The sequence below is a fragment of the Charadrius vociferus genome, unplaced genomic scaffold, assembly GCF_000708025.1.
Source record: "Charadrius vociferus isolate BGI_N301 unplaced genomic scaffold, ASM70802v2 scaffold435, whole genome shotgun sequence".
Classification (NCBI taxonomy): domain Eukaryota; kingdom Metazoa; phylum Chordata; class Aves; order Charadriiformes; family Charadriidae; genus Charadrius; species Charadrius vociferus.
In genome coordinates, this window is record NW_009648540.1 from 240,360 (window position 1) to 256,281 (window position 15,922).

Here is a 15,922-nt window from a genome sequence, read left to right on the forward strand (position 1 = left end):
ACTCTTCTCTCATCTTCCCAAAACTTTTGAGTCTTTATCACCACTGACCTCACAGATTAATACATACCCAGTCCCACTCATTCCTGTCAAAACAAATACATCACTCTGCTACCTTTACCAAAGCACTGGATCTGAATGCACCTAGCAATACAAATGTTAAGAGCCTGTAAACCTATCACCAGGTTGAGTGTTTTCTGCTTGCATTTGAAATACTTGCCAATATGTCTAAAAATAGTGTTTGTGTTGGGAAATTACAAAGATTTCTAAATGTCATAGGAAGAAGCTGGCCTCAGAACCATCATCATAAAACACTGGTATATAAACACAAATAGCTGAGTGTCACAAATTATCAAAGATGTAGTGTTTCTCAAAGAGTATGGCTTCTATTCTTGAGCGCATTAAATGTGTACGTAGTTCTTACCTGTATTTCAGTAGCTCTGGGGAGTATTTTGACTTAGCTTTGAAAATCACCTGCAAAACAGAAAAATACTGCATCAAACGTAGGGTACATTTAAGTAAAGAAAGACACTGTGATCCGCAGGAATCCTGTCTCACAGGTCACAAGAAATGTAATGATAGGTTTCATTACATAATAGATTTGCATTTATTGCTTATCCATGGTAGTCAAGCTCTAAGCAAAGTATTAAAACCACTCATCAGGTGATCACAATGTACTTGTATACAAATTGCCTACACCATTATTTTTACTTACTCTGGCTTGGGAATAAGGTCCTTTATACCAGTATTCACAACAGGACCAATGCCAGTATAATCGTAGACACAAGTAATTATTAGGCTCTTACATGGCCTAACAGTACATGTCTCTCACGTAGACCAGCTCCTACTGGCATATTGGGTCAGATGCTCTATTCCCATGAAGAGCCTGTCATAGTACCCTGGCCTGAAATTGGATATATGTGTTTGTATCCATGTTACGTTACCAAAAAGATGCCATTGAGAACCAAACTCATATTGTTTTACTCTGAGGTATATTTGGCTTATGTGGACTGTCAGTTCACTATACAACAATATGAATTTTTACAGAGAGATATCTCAGGCCCAGTAGTTACTTTGATGTAACAGAAAAGACAAAATACTGACAGGTTTTCTGCAATGTAGCTAGGTAACATCAGTCACAGGTGTTTAGCCACCATCAGAAATTCTACAAAAATATATTAGCATATTTTATATCTTATTTATTAAAGAAAATTACAGGGAAGCATCACTGCATTTTCATAAGCTAACATGGTTTCCAAACACACTCAGTTTACAAATGTTGATTTAAACCAACACTGAAGCACATTGATTGCTAGTATTACAAAAAAACATGCTGTATGACTTATTCTGGGTTATTTCCTAATTGTTTTCTCCTCAAGTTATCCTGCCTTATCCATTTCACTTGGTTTTGCATGCCCTTTAGTATAGCTTGCCTAATATTTGCTACGATTATCATGCTTTCCCAAGGAAACAGGACTTACATGATTGCACATGTATGTGCAGGCATGTGTCTGCCTGTCAATCTGTTTATCTGTCCCCCCACTAATCTTAACATACTCCAGTCAGAGCACTGATGGAAAAATACTTGAAGCATCAAAGGCATGATCCTTTATCACCCTCCTAAAAATTAGTGACCCAACAGAAGTAATGAACCCTATAAATGCATCTGATATGTGACCTCTGCGAGGAGAACCCTGCATAATGATCCTACACATCACCCAATATGAAAGAGTCTGCACAACAAAGTCTCATAAGAAACGCCCCAGTTATAGAAACAGCTCAAAGTCAAGCATGAGACATAGATCTGGAGAAAATCAGGCTTCACTTGTTCCAGCACTCCTGGAACAACTTGTCATTTAACTCCTATTCACCATAAACAGCTGCCTGGACATGGAAATTATTTTTCTGACGCATCAGGCTGCTTAGCACTGGCAGAAGCAGCAGAGAAGACTGAGCTTTTCAGCAGGCCCTAGCAAAATAAGAGCTGAGAATAAAATTGAAAAGTTGGGGAAAAAAATCTCTAAAAATACTCTGCAACCATTGATACTGTTTTCAAATCGTTAACATCTCTGGCAGTATCCCTTATGAAAGATTTTTGTGATTCATTCTCCAAATTCCTGGATCATGAATTCTCACAAGAGTTCAGGAAGAAGTTTTATGTTGTTCTACTTACTGGCTACTGAAAGGAAAGATACAAGGGGCTTGTGAATCTTCCCTCTTTGGGTGGTACAGAAAGAGGGGCTGTCAATTTTTAGAGAAGAGATGGGGTTCAAAATACTTCCTGTATGCTTTTTGTACTAGACTAGTTGCCTACTCTCCTTATTCTGGAAGACACTGTGGGCAAGCGGGAAGGAAAAGATTCCTGACCTCAATGAAACTAAACAAGTAAAACTTGTCTCTAGGGCCATTCCACAATCCTCACCTGTTCTGAGTAGCACTGACTCACATGTATCGTACCGTTAATTTTGACAACTTTCAGGAGTAGCACTGAACAGAAGTGTTCAGAGCCTGTGCAAAGAACTACTAAAGACAAGCAATTTGCAGTGGGCAATGAGTTGTGCTGGGTCCACAAAACCTAGAAAATTCACAAGTTCCTGAATACCATCTCCTGTAGTTCCCTAAAAAGGACCCACTCACCCCTATAATGGCACAGAGCACTTCTGTCACATAAAACAGCCCAAGGCTGCCCAACCTAACAAAAGCTCCACAAATAATTTCGCTAAAACCAAACATGACTTTCCTGCTGCACATCCAGCAGGATCTCCAAACGCAAGATTGCCAAAACAGCTGTTATTATGATTCTACATTTGGTGGGCCTCTCCCCGCTGATAAATGTTTCTGAAGTTTATCAGAGCAAAATGACCATTAAGAAAGAAAATGAACACTGCATAAAAAATGGATGCTACATAGAATGAAAGCTACTCTATAAGGCATGGACACTCTTACAAATTCACAGAAATACAGGCAACCAAGTTCTGCCAGCTCTGCTTAAACACTGATGGGGCCTTAGCTCATGAGTAGCCTTGCTGGAAGCAATGTGATTGTCACAGAATAAAGGGCTGTTCAGTGGGAGTAAGGATGTCAGAAGCTGATCTCAATATACCTTACATGCGTGGGTGCAGCTTTTTGCTTTTAACATTTAGCTCAAGAGACTGGTTGCTCAATGGCCCCTCCCCGCAAGTGTTGAGAAAGCTTCCAGTCAATATCTGAGTCATCTAAGCAAGTCTTCCAGCAAACCAGAGCAAACCAGACTATTCCTAAGAATAGACTAAACAGCAAGCAGAAGGCAGACTTTTTTAAAAAGACCTTTCAGAGAGCCCCCAGATGAAGAGCAACACAGAAATTCAGTGAAATTCCTCGCTAATTTTCTAATGTCTAAAGGGTTATTTTTTCTTCTTAAAAGTATTTCCCCTTTTGCTTGTTCTTTAAAGGAAAAATATCCTGTTTTGACTCCTTGTTTTTGCCGAAGGACTGGAAACCTCAAATGAGATTCTCACACTCCCTCCTCCACTCCCCTGAGGTGTACGTCTGGCTTATAAAACTGCAGCAGTACAAAAAGACTCCAAAAAGCCCTGCGTACAGCCAGGGAAAATTTCTGTTGCAGGAACTGATGTAAACAGCTGACCCTAAAGACATTTTACCAGCAGAGGAGCAGTGAGGATGGCATGGGAGTCCATCAGCAGCTCCACTGCAAAGAGTTCTGCAGACCTGCTGGGGAGCAGAGAAGGCACGCAGGGCCAGGCTGCTGCAGGGTTCCAGCTATGGTTAAGAAAGTTAAATCAGGAGCCACTCTGGCCCTGCAAGTATCAATGAAACAGGTGCCAAAGCCAAGGCACGTATTCCCAGGCAAAAAAGAAAATCTCACTGGAGCAATTTTCAGTCCATGCTCTGATTTAGCTGAACTGACGTGACAGCTGGCACAAACCTCCAGTATACATCTAGCGCTAGCTGATCAATTCAATTTTACAGGAGCCCCAGCTCAGCTTACCAAAAAGCCTCAGGTATGTGTTAAGTGCTTGCATATGTCTCAAGCTGGCCCTCTGCACAGGAATGAAGTTCAGCTTTATTTACCAGTTCTCATTTCAAAAACCCTATAAGAGATAGAGCGTGTACTTTTCCTTCCCAGTTCCTTTCACCGTGGCCCCTCTCTTCCTCTGTCACACTTCATGCAAACTTCTCTTTGCACTCTGAAAATATGCCACCATCTCATGCAAGCCTGGAGTCCCTCACCATCAATATGTACACCTTTCCTCTGCTGTGTATCTTCCAGTCCTAGGTCCACTTTCCCCTTTCTCTCTTTCTCCCATATTCATTCTTTCATTTGTATCAGATTCCCCAAAATATGCAAATTTTCCCTCTGCTCTAAATTCTACAGTTTGTAGGGCTTACAGACACGGGCAACATGACTCACTACCATACTCAGCCTTGTGTAAATTAGTAAAAATAGTCCTGAAAGGATAGGGACCATTGTGGGGCTGGCAGCCATGGTAAACTTGCGTGTATAGCTTTCCTATCAAATTATTTTCCAAGTCAAATTACCTCATTCTTCATATCAGATGCCAGCAGCCAGCCAGTCTGCAGTTGCAATTTGTCTCCTATAGATCCAATACTGAGGGCAACATCTTAAGCTAAACATATTTGCTGACGCTTTACTATCCGTAGTTAGACTCTTGTGTAGTTCTATGTACATCTAAAGCATGCTTTAAATTAATAACAAGCTTTATAAAATATGGTGTATTCATTTCTACCAAAAAATAAGGATTTCTCCTAAATAAAAAGCCCTCTCTGTTCTCTCACTGGTGGTATTACTTTTGAAAAGCTATCTCCAGTAATTTGAGCAGGAGAAGTTCTCTTAATTTTCTTCCCAGAGCTAAGACATACCCCAGTTCCACTGAGATAAATGTAAACTCTCCGAAAGCCTTGTGCTGGTTTTACCCCGCCCTGCCAGGCACTTCCAGCATGGCCAGCTCCCCTCTAAACTGTCTTACTCTGCACAATTTCTCTTCATTTGAAAGTCCCTGATTTTATCAGCCCTGCCTGGAAGGCAGGGTAAGCTTCTCAATCTGGATGCCAGAGAAGAGGGAAGATGGTTAGGGAGGAGGAAAGAGAGGTAAATCTGCCCACCAGCCCTTCTCCACCCATGCAGCCTCACAGTTCTTTAGCTCAGCACCACGCTCCCTAGGTTCTGGAGAAGTTCCCAACCTGATGATTAGACCTACAGCCCACCAAATGTTTTGCTGTGCCTGGCCACAGGGGAGGCCTGGGATTTCCAGCATCCCCTACAGCTCACGGTCATTGGCCCTGACCTTGTTTTTTGAGCCTGTAAGCCTCCCTCCTGCTTCATTTGTATCCTGTTCCCCAGGGAAATGTAAAGCCTGAAGCAAACAGGACAAAGTGAAGCAAGCCCTTCTCTGCCCACCCCTCACACACACCAGAAAAGGCAACTTATTTTATTTCCCAGAGCCTCTTTTCGCTTTTGCCCACAGCACTCACTGTAAAGCCTGAGGATTCATCTTAGTCTCCCCTTGTGAGGGGCAGGGAAGATTTGGCCAGGAAGGACATAAATAAAAGAGTGCCTGCGTCCTGGGATCCTTGCTGTCTGGAATCACTTAATGTGGAAAATACTTTATTTGCCAGTTTGCAGACTTTGCTTTATCAAGCAGCACAATAAACCTGTGGGAGCTGCAGGTGTGAGGCAAACATATCTAATGGGCTTTTTGGTCTCTGTAGGTAGAAACACACACTTCAGCTCTCCAGTTGATGCATCAGGATCAGGGACCTGCTCCAGCTTGGTACAACGCAGTTATCTACCGGTGATGGGCTACTGTTTTACGGAAGTGCCACTGGATCTCATTCTCCCTTGAGATTTATTATAATGATTTCTAAGTAGACAGAGGCTTATCCTGAGAGGGTAGGTCGCATTATTTTCTTTCTTTAGAAGAGAATGAATACAGACACAGGATTAATAAATTCTAATAAATTTAGCGCTCTCATTGGAAATCATACATATTTTCTGCAGTATGACTTCTGAGAGGAGCTAATATTATATAAGCCTTATCTGCAGCAGCCTTATCTTCTATTCTGCCATAAGCAGGGCATCAAGACCATAGCAAAGGACCCTAAATTTGGCTCTTACTCCAAAGATCCCTCAGGAATTGTTCTGAGTCAAAACTATTTTGATTGTAACTTCTCTTTCATCCACAGGTCCCGCACTTTAGCAGCCTGCCCCAACACATTACAGCTCCTTCTGCTCTATCTGCTAATGGTGATGCTCAGGTCTGGGAACAACCTGATGCCATCATGGCGTATTTGTCTTGCTACACATTTAGACAAATACAGTCTAAATTTGTGTCACCATTGCTTTGGGATACCTATTAAAAAGAGAATAGTTGTGGCTAACTTTCTGTCAAGTTCAAAGGTGCTTATTATTCTGAAAAATGCCCTCAGGCACTTGCCAAATGAGTTTTTTGTTTGGCCAGGAGGATTTGCAATATTTCTTTGAATCACTTTTTCTTTTCACATTTATGTCTAAAAGTTTTTCTTGCAGTGCCACATGTCTGCGTGCCATACACCAGATAATAAAGACCTGCAAATTCCAGAGACCCACTGAGGTCTCTTCTAGTCCTCTGTCCCTATACTATACACAGACTACTTCTTTCCCTCTAGCTAAGCACCAGTTAAATAGCATGGTTTTCATGCACTGAGACACAACTGCAGACCCTTCTTGCCTGCCTTCTAGAGAAAAAAGGATAAAATTTGTTTCTAACCAGGTCTGTGAAGTTTTAAGCCATTACTGAGAACAAAATTCTCTCTTCCCACCCCTTTCACACTAGTTCTTACTTGCCTACTGTGGAAAGCTAGATGCACATTAAATATACAGTCTCAAGAAGATGCTGAATTTCAAGCCAAACCACCTTTTAATGGTTAGAAGTAAAAAATTAATAACAGTGAATTAAAAATATGTGTACTTATTCTGTGTCTTACATTATATTCATACGATGGTTGTGTTTGTATTTCTTAAGGCTTTGTTTTAGCTGGGGAGATACTTGAGATGAGATTTCACTGGGAGCAACCAGCTCTAAGCAAACAACAATACTAATAATATGCCTGTCTACAGAGGCCCACAATCTTGAAAAATTATGATGCGCATTACAAACTCTGAAAGTGCCTTGCAAATATTGTTTCCAAATCCTCACAACAGCTCTTCAAGACAGGTAACTATGACACTTTTACAGAAGGGCTCAGAAGAAGATCATGAGAACTCATGGTGACAAAGCAGAAATTGTCTCAAAGGCAGAACCAAGAGCTTCAGCATTTTTTCTGTTTCCAACCACTGATTTGTACTTCCTGAATGATATCAGACAGCAATGCCAAAAATAAGTTAAAAGGGCACATGTATGCATTTGGTATGCTCTCTTTCATCCTAAGACGAAAGGAACCTAAGCCCCCAAGTGTTGGCACTCTAATGCAGAGAGTGCAGACTGCTATGCCCCCTCTGTGCTCATGCGAGCCCCAGCTTCTCTTGGCGAAGAGCCACGATGCTGCATTCTGCCTCCAGACTTCCACAGCAGCCCTATGTGTGTGTCTGAGGGAAGAATCTGACCTAGGGCTATGACTTAGTCCTAGCTGCTGTGACAGGGATGGACTGCGTGATGATGGATGTCTGCCCCTGGGGAATCGCACCATTATCAAGTGACCCTCACAATAGCCATGGGATAAAGCATAGGTCACCACATGCCTGAGCTGGAGTTGTGTAGCATGCAGATGAAAGGTTCCTGTAAGCCCTTAATATATCTCAAGTCCCAGGGAGTGGAGCGGGGTGAATTAGCAGGTGCTTCAGACACTGAATCCAGAAAAGTAAACCTAAGCACAAAACTGTATGTGGTTCTAAGTATTTAATACCCTCTACAACTCAAGTGATCCTCTTACAGCTGTCATGCTTACCATTGCTGCTTTTCCAGCTCTGGGATGGCAGCTCTCACAAGCAGCCTGATCTCTCCGGCCAAGCTCTTTAGAATTGACAGGCCTGTGATGACTACAGAGCCCTGTAAAATACTGTAGGCACTCCAGAAGCACCCAGACCCAGGCACTGAGCCGATTCCAAGTGGGGCATACAGCAACACCCACAGCCTCCTGAACACTGCTGGGGGTGCTCCAGGGCTAGCTGGTGCTCTCCCGGCCAACTACCCCTGTGCTGGGAAAGCGGACTTTGACAAGGGTCATCTGAATGCAGGTTTGGCTTCCTGCTCCAGGCACTGTAGTGAGATAGAGGAGATAGATAGAGAATCCAGTCCCTGCCCTCCCACAGGCTTCCTGTGAGATCTTAGGCAAGCCCAGCAGCCTTTCTTTGCCTCAGCATGCCAATATCCCATCCTGCCAGGATACCCAAGCTCATGATAAATACTTCCAAGCAAGTCTAACTGCAGCAACCCGGAGCGCTGTGCAACCTAAATCATCTGGCTTCTTAGCTGTCTGTAGCACAGATACACTCTCAAGTCCTCTTTCTGAAACAGAGGTACTATTTCGTTCACCCCACTATACAGTCAATTTACCTTTACATCACAGCGTCCTTGATATAGGGAGTGTATCTCTGTACAGCACTTAACACTTACTGGGGTCCGGAGTCACTGCTCTTTGTAATACAGATCATTATAGGAATTTAGGTCCACAGCAGGACTCGATCAACAGTTTTGATTGTGATACACAGAATAGAAATCTCACTCAGAAACATGTTATCCAGCATACAAAAAAATGGGGGGAAGGGGAAGGTTGCCAGCAATATTAGAAATTACAGTTCTGACTGCTCACAGAGATCAGGTTGCCTAAGCTAGGAGGTTTATGAAGTCTACTAACAACAAAACCAATAATAAATAATAACAATAGAATGGCATTTTGGATGTCCAGCTTTCAAGCTCTCCTATACAGTTTTTTCCCCAACCTTTAAATTAAATGACACCCATTTACCAGACAGTAGATACATTATTTGCCATTCCCGAAACGATCACTTCAGGCTCCAGTTTCATTGTAACACTGATCACTTGCATACAGATCAAAAGTTAAAACTCCCAACTAAATAACTGAAATTTGCTTTTTGCATTGCCAAGGTACATTAGGAAATTACATTTTTCTCAGGATTCTTACAAAATAATGCTTTACCATTCTGTCAGATTTAATCAACCAAATATCTGTTGCTTACCTGTGTGAAGTAAAGATTCATCAGGGTCAGGGTGAAAAACTGGAGGCAGACTGGGAAGCAATAGAGAAGCCAGAAGATGAAGGGGCTGAGAGAATTTGCTGTGACAAAGTCTTTGAAGTAAAATGAAAAGAGCACAGTCCTAAGAGATGCCCAAAACAAGCACAGAAACAGAAAGACAGTTTGGTAACTGAACCTCTTGTGCCTGTAGTGAAGGACCAGCCAGAGCTGGACATAGATGAACACAAAAAGCAGTGAATAAAAAACAGTATATACAATGGTCAGGCCCAACTTCACATACGGAGGGACAGCTGGCGTCAGGGTCGGCGGAAGGGTGTCATTTTTCAGTGGGTCCCACTCAGGGGCCTCCATTTGATATCAGGAATCGTCAGAATTATTTATTAAGTTTGGCTGCCGCTGTTGCCTCCTCCTCCTTCTCCTTTCATCTTCCTACAGCATAGGAATCAAGAAAATGAAAGAAAACAAGCTGCACTTCCTCTTTGGCAGCTCACTGTGGGCTGGTAGCACATGATCACAATTCAGAATGATTCATTAGGACTGCCTTTGTCAGCAATTGGCAGGGAACAGCTCAGAAAGCTGCCCTTTGCTGATGTTTGTGCACGAATCTTTACCATCCTTAGGAAACAAAGAAATCCACCAGCTCTTGAACGGTTTACTGCTGATTTTTTTCCTAAGGAAAATTATCTGGATTTTAAATTAGTTAAGTAATGTTCTATTTTCTACAAGAAGCAGGTACCTGACATTTTCCCAGTGGCAGCCACATCGTAGGATTTTTTTGTCATTTCCTATTTAGCAAGTACTTTATTTAGCTGCATTTCGTTAGGAATAATTTTAAGCACCTTAAAGTACCCATGAAATTCAAACCACTGTAATAAGCTGTAACAGTTCAGCTCTGCATTGCAGAAACCTTTGTGTTTATAAGGAAATACACAATTTGCACAGCAAATATAACACATTCAGTATCTTCTTTTTCTTCTAACATAAGACATTCCATTAAAAAGGAAGAAAAGGCACATCAAGGCTTCCAAACGTGGGGTATACAGGAACAAATAAAACCCCCTAAATACCCAAATTTACCAAAGCCTACATGCAGCTACAGGTTCTTTTCTCCTTGGTTGTTGTCTATTTGTGCCATCACTGTGGCAACAGCTGACCAGACACGCCTTCTCACAAGTGTGCAGATGTGCCCTTGGGATTAAATCTATAAATTAATAGGCGCTATGGCAGGCTGCGGGGTTTGACTCACAGGGGTGAGAAGTGAGAACTGAAACTGAGTGGTTTAGACATTTGTAGCGTGGTGGAAATACTTCATATATCCCTAGGTCATGTATAGCGTCATATACCATCAAATAACAAGGTTTTTAAAAGATACCTCGGTTATGGCTGGAGCACTGCCATGTTTTGTTCTACCATTTATAGCAAGCAGATTATGAGAAGCGCTTGTTACCTGGAACAATCCCCAGGGAGGACCCCACATGTCTGGTGAGCAGTGAAAAAAGATTCCTTTAGTGACAGAGTCCATGTCGTGAACTAAGACCATGTTCAGGGTGTGCAGATACTGATTCTGACACTGAGTACTAACTAAAATAATTATTTCCATTATTAGTGCTAATTTCAAGAGGAGTTCAGAACTACTATTTTGTTGTAAAAGACAATTATTATAATTGTGCTTATTAATATAAATACAGCATATATCAGTTTGGATAGTTCTTTAAAAAGATCTCTAATTGAAGCCCATCCTGCCTTAAAAGTACCCACACCAAACACTTAAAGCTATGTTCCAAAATCCATGTTTAGATACTAAAACATAAGCAGTTTGATTTTAAAAGTGCTAAGCAAACTCAGCTCCCACTGACTGGAAAGGGATCTGTGGGTTCTCAGTGCTCCTGTAAATCAGGTCACTTCTATTAAGGTGTCTAGACATAATTTTAAGACCCTTAACAGGAGCAGTCAGCCTTGGAAATCCTGGATAAACAGCTCAGAGAAGCAGGGTGATACACAGCACCGAGTGGCTGTGTTGATTTGACTATGTATAGAAATACACAGAACACACAGTGAATGATGGGAGAGGATAAGAGATGTCTAAAAATCATGTACATGTACAGAGGTATGTTATAGCTTGCACAGAAAGAGCATTTTATGACTTCTAGACAAATAAATTTGGACTTAGTTTTAAATTAGCACCTGCTCCTAGACCCTGCATATTTCCCAGAAAAAAAAGTAAAGTTGAGTCAATACCAGAGTAGAACATGGAAAACTAAGCAGTTGCTGAAGCAAGCTTGTCAGAGAAGCTGTCTGTACATCTGTACATGGCTGTCAGGCCATCACATTCATTAGGCAAACAGGGGGAAGATAAAGGGCCCGGACAGGAGTTTAGACAATACGTATAACAAATAAAATAGATACAGCAGAATGTATTTCAGTACATACTACAGAAAGCTCCGTCTCCCAGATCAGGAAAACATCTCCCCTAGATTGATACATACTTCCTTCTAGCAGAAAAGCAAAACCTCTTCCTAGCCTTTCCCAGTTCCACTAATAGGCCTGCCTTATATATCCCTCAGTCTCCGCAACCCCAGTGCACACATGCACTATCTAGAGGCCAGAGTACAGTGATAATAAATTCAGTGGGTTACACACCACCTCTCTGCTCTCAGCACAAACTTTCTGATTATGCTTGTGGCTAACATTAACCCATGGTGGCCATAAGCGCTCTATTGCTTTTTATCAGTGACCTATAACAACTCTTCACAGCTTGCGCTATAAGACTTTAACCTGCTAAATGAGGGTAAAGGCTTCCCTGGCATGCCATCAGCAAAACCACCAGGATTTTAAGACTGCCACATGCCTGAATTATACTAGAAAACCTACAGAGAAGCAGGAACCATTTCCACTCAACAAACTGCTGGCTTCCCTTAAAGCCCCTGTGGATGTGATCCACTCATGCTTCCTGGGCAGGCTGTTGTAAACAGCCAAAGAAAGCTGCTGCTCCCTTGGTCAGATGTTGCCAAGGAGCAGCAAAGAACAGTGGTCGCACAGACTGCATCACAGACGTGTGTCCTTGCCAGTAGGTGAGCGAAGGTTGGTTGGGAAACTCTGCATTGCAGCATTACAAGAAACTTCTTAATAGACCAAACTTCCTGTGCCACCCTCCAGTGCTTAAGAAGTTCAGCCACTGCTTGGTCTTCAGTACACTCCTGCCGCTGTCTAGGGATGTTGGGCAATTCCAGGCGATCTGTTTGTGTTACTGTTTTCTAAGGGTCATTGTCCAAAGGAATAAACTTGAGTGGAGCTCCAGCATTCAAAAAGTTGCTTAGCTAGGCTGTCCCACTGCTATTTGACTTGAAATGAACAAAAGTAGATAACATAAAGTACCTGAATTCTGCAAGTTGACCTGCTGCCCTGCTCCTGAGCAGAGAGGTCTAGAGTTCTCATCTTTGATGCCACTTGCAGTTCATGAATCTGCTGGCAAGACTGTTAGCGAACCACTGTCTGCTAAAGCACTCTGCACCTACTGTGTAGTTCCAAAAGTCTATTAGAAAGGGTTTTGCAGAAAAGAGCACTTCTAGGAGGTGAAGAAAATAAAGTAATGTAAGAATTTGTTAGATACTGAACCATATTAATCTTTGATTTTATACTGTGGTAGTCCAGAGAGTTTGTCCTCAGCTATACTGGGAGGTTTTTCATGCTTTTGAGGTTTCATGATTTCTTGGATTGTGTTTCTTACAATACCTGGCTCTCATGGTTTTAACCTCAAGTACTAAGTAAGGCATCATAGCTAGACCTTAAAGTCTGTCCTTCTTCAAAAGTCGCTTTTCCCTAAAGTTATCTGAAAAATTGTGAGAAGCCAGTCCATCCAGTTCCACTCCAACTGAGACACACCAGGAGAGGTTGCCAGATAGGCAAACCAAAGAAAAAGAAAGAAAATGGTATTCTGGTTCAACATTTTCTTCTGCTCTACACTCCCTGAGGCCTACGATTACAAAACTCGACAACATTTTGAAGGAAATAACTCTTGCTATTTCTACTCAAAAAACAAGTGGGACAGAAATCTGCTGTTGAACAAGATCTGTAAACTAGCTGGTGGAGAGTGGGAGTATTAAGACACTTTGAATTAGATAAAAGTAGAGATACTGTGGAAGTCATGATAATTTAATTCACCCAGATTTGTCACAACACTTACACTTCTTCTTTCTTCCTTTTGTGTCCCACAGAAATACCAGGTCACATCCTTGCAGTTCACTCATTTCAATTTAAATCTTCTTTTGGAAAGGCAGATGCCACTGAAGCTTTTAGTAATGTGGATATTAGAATAGAGAAATTTAACTGTGTGGTGTAAGCACGTACCTTCTGTGTCTAATACTTAGACCATTGCAATCTTGTGCATTACATGACAAGATGTCAGGTTTCCTGATGAGAGATGGTGGCCGGGATGATGAAAAGAATGGACATTCCCTTGGAACAGGTCCAGGAATCTGATTTAACTACAGGGCAGGCACCTAAACTAGTGCCTGCTCAACATGATGGATGAATTAGCCAGTAAATCCTGAAACTGTAATTCCTCATCTGTCTTTGGATTCTGAAAACATTATATTTGAAGTTTTTTGAATGCTACTGCATCGCAAAGCATGAGTACTCAGCCTTGGAAAATACTGCTGATGGGATACTTCCGTCAGTCACTTGGTGTGGGCTCATCTCCAAGTCACGGACTACGTCACCATCTTTGGGATCCAGCGTCTCTGTGCCATTCAACATTGAGCAACTGGCAAAAGCCAAACAGAGGGCTGGGAACCAGTTTTCTCAAGGGAAAAAATGTCCTTTCATTGTTGGTCTTTCTCTGTGCCTGGGCATGTTAGATTTCACTATTAATCCTGACACAGACCTCATACTCAAAACATGTCTAAATAAAGCTCTCATAATAAATCAGGATTTATTATTCTAATCTCATTTAGGTCATACAGTGGCGTACAACAGTACAAATGTAGGGCCTTAACCCATAATCCTTAAGGCAGCCAAAGCCTCCATTGGCTTCAAATAAAGTAATGCCTATGCATCAAGGGCAGGAACTCACCGCACAAACTAATCAGAGTAATGCAAGTAGCTTTAAAGCAAGAAGACTGTGGTTTCATAATTTCAGCCAATACTTGACCAGAAGAAAATTTTCTAGAAGAATTAAATATGTTACTCAGTGAACAGAAGATGGAAAGAGGCAGATTCTGTGAAAAAGAAGCATCAGAACATCAGTGCCTTTGTTTCATTTTGGAGTTTTGCCTCTATTTGGGTGGTTATACGTCAATTTCAGGCTCTCCTGCAGACTTCCCCATTGCACAACACACAATAGTAGCAGACTCAAGCTTGGAGATGCAGTCTGCATTCCAGACTGGTAAGAAAGTCTCAAACACCCTGAAATTTCTGTTCATGTTGTGTGTTTCTTGGGGTTTAAAACAAGACTCAGCAATCTGTAAATCTAAGATTAAAAAGCACTAAAAAGGATTTGTTGCTTTTCACTGTTTAAATCATTCTTTGCAGCCTTCAGTTTCCTGGATGCCTCCATAACCCAGAAGGATACTTTAAAGCCTTGTTAGCTCAGGTAGAATATATTCTCTCCTTTGCTAGCCTTCTCTGCTTTCTTTGACTTATGGTTTACCCCCTTCTTTACACCCCTCCCCACCCTCCACTGGAAAAACCCATAAAAGAGGAACTAAAGTAGTTTGGTATTTCCCTTCAGTGGGCATTCCCTTAGATTTATCAGTCAGCTGGGTATGAGCCGACCAGAAAAGAGAGGTGGACTAGATGTCAACTGACAACAGAGGGAGGAGGGTTTGAGTGCTAAAGATCACTTGGCCCAGTATTTGGATTTTCATATCATCTATACCACATCCTGGCAGGGAACACATCTCCTCTTCACAAAAGCCTTGATAAGTAAAGAATAAAACCCCATTTAAATAGGGATGATTTTAGGCACATCCAGTAAAGAGAGTTAATTCAATTTCTTCCCTTGGCTTGTTACTTGGACAATATGAAGCATCTGGCTCACAGCTAATAAAGCCCCAGGTTAGAAATCATCCGCTTCAGCCCTGATTATCTGCTCTCTCAAGCAGCTGAGAACTCAGCTGTGGAAGCCAAACCTCCTGAAATTTGCTGAATCCCTCTCAGGTTAATGCCTGGAGAGGGTTTTTAACTCCAGCATCCCAGCTCTACTCCAGTCGGTGCTGACACCCACAGCAGCTCAGAGGACTGGGCAGTGTTAGGAAGCGGGCTCACAGACGGTCTGAGCGGCTCCAGGTTCAGGCCGAGGAAGGGGAGAGAGCTGACCCCATACCTGGCAGGGCAGAAGGGCATAATCTACAGCCCCCGGACTGAGCTGTGCCCTCACCACCTTCGAGGTGCCTCTCCGTCAGCAGAAAGGAGGCAAAACCAGTCCGGGACCCCTCGCCTCGAGCCCTCCACCCCCATCTGCCAACAGCAAGGGACAGGCAAGGCCCGCTCATAGCCACCCCGTGCCGGGAGCGGCCTCAACCTGCGCCACGACCCCACGCCCCTCTCTCCCTCAGCCGCAGGGCCACGGCAGGAGGGGGGAGGTGGGAGCACGAAGGCAGCTGCAGACCCTGAGGCAGGACGCGAGAGAGCGGTGAGATGGAGGGAGGCGGGTTCCGCGCGGCCCTTCCCTTCAAACAACGCGGAGCAGAGAGGGTCAGCGCCACTCCTGCC

The 15,922-nt window shown here is 42.7% G+C and overlaps 1 protein-coding gene across 2 annotated transcripts in view; it reads right to left on the bottom strand.

Annotated features, from left to right (window-relative positions):
- GPR137B (G protein-coupled receptor 137B) overlaps positions 1 to 9,705 on the bottom strand; it is a 27,441-nt gene extending 17,736 nt beyond the window's left edge. The window contains exons 1-2 of one of the 2 annotated variants that reach the window (XM_009885930.1): positions 9,194 to 9,705; positions 422 to 471 (exon numbers count right to left, since the gene is read on the bottom strand). In XM_009885930.1, coding sequence (XP_009884232.1) covers positions 422 to 471; positions 9,194 to 9,562 — 419 coding nt within the window. In that variant the 5' untranslated portion in view covers positions 9,563 to 9,705. The remainder of the gene's footprint in view (positions 1 to 421; positions 472 to 9,193) is intronic. The other variant, XM_009885932.1, reaches the window with a different exon arrangement.
- Positions 9,706 to 15,922: the final 6,217 nt, after the last annotated feature.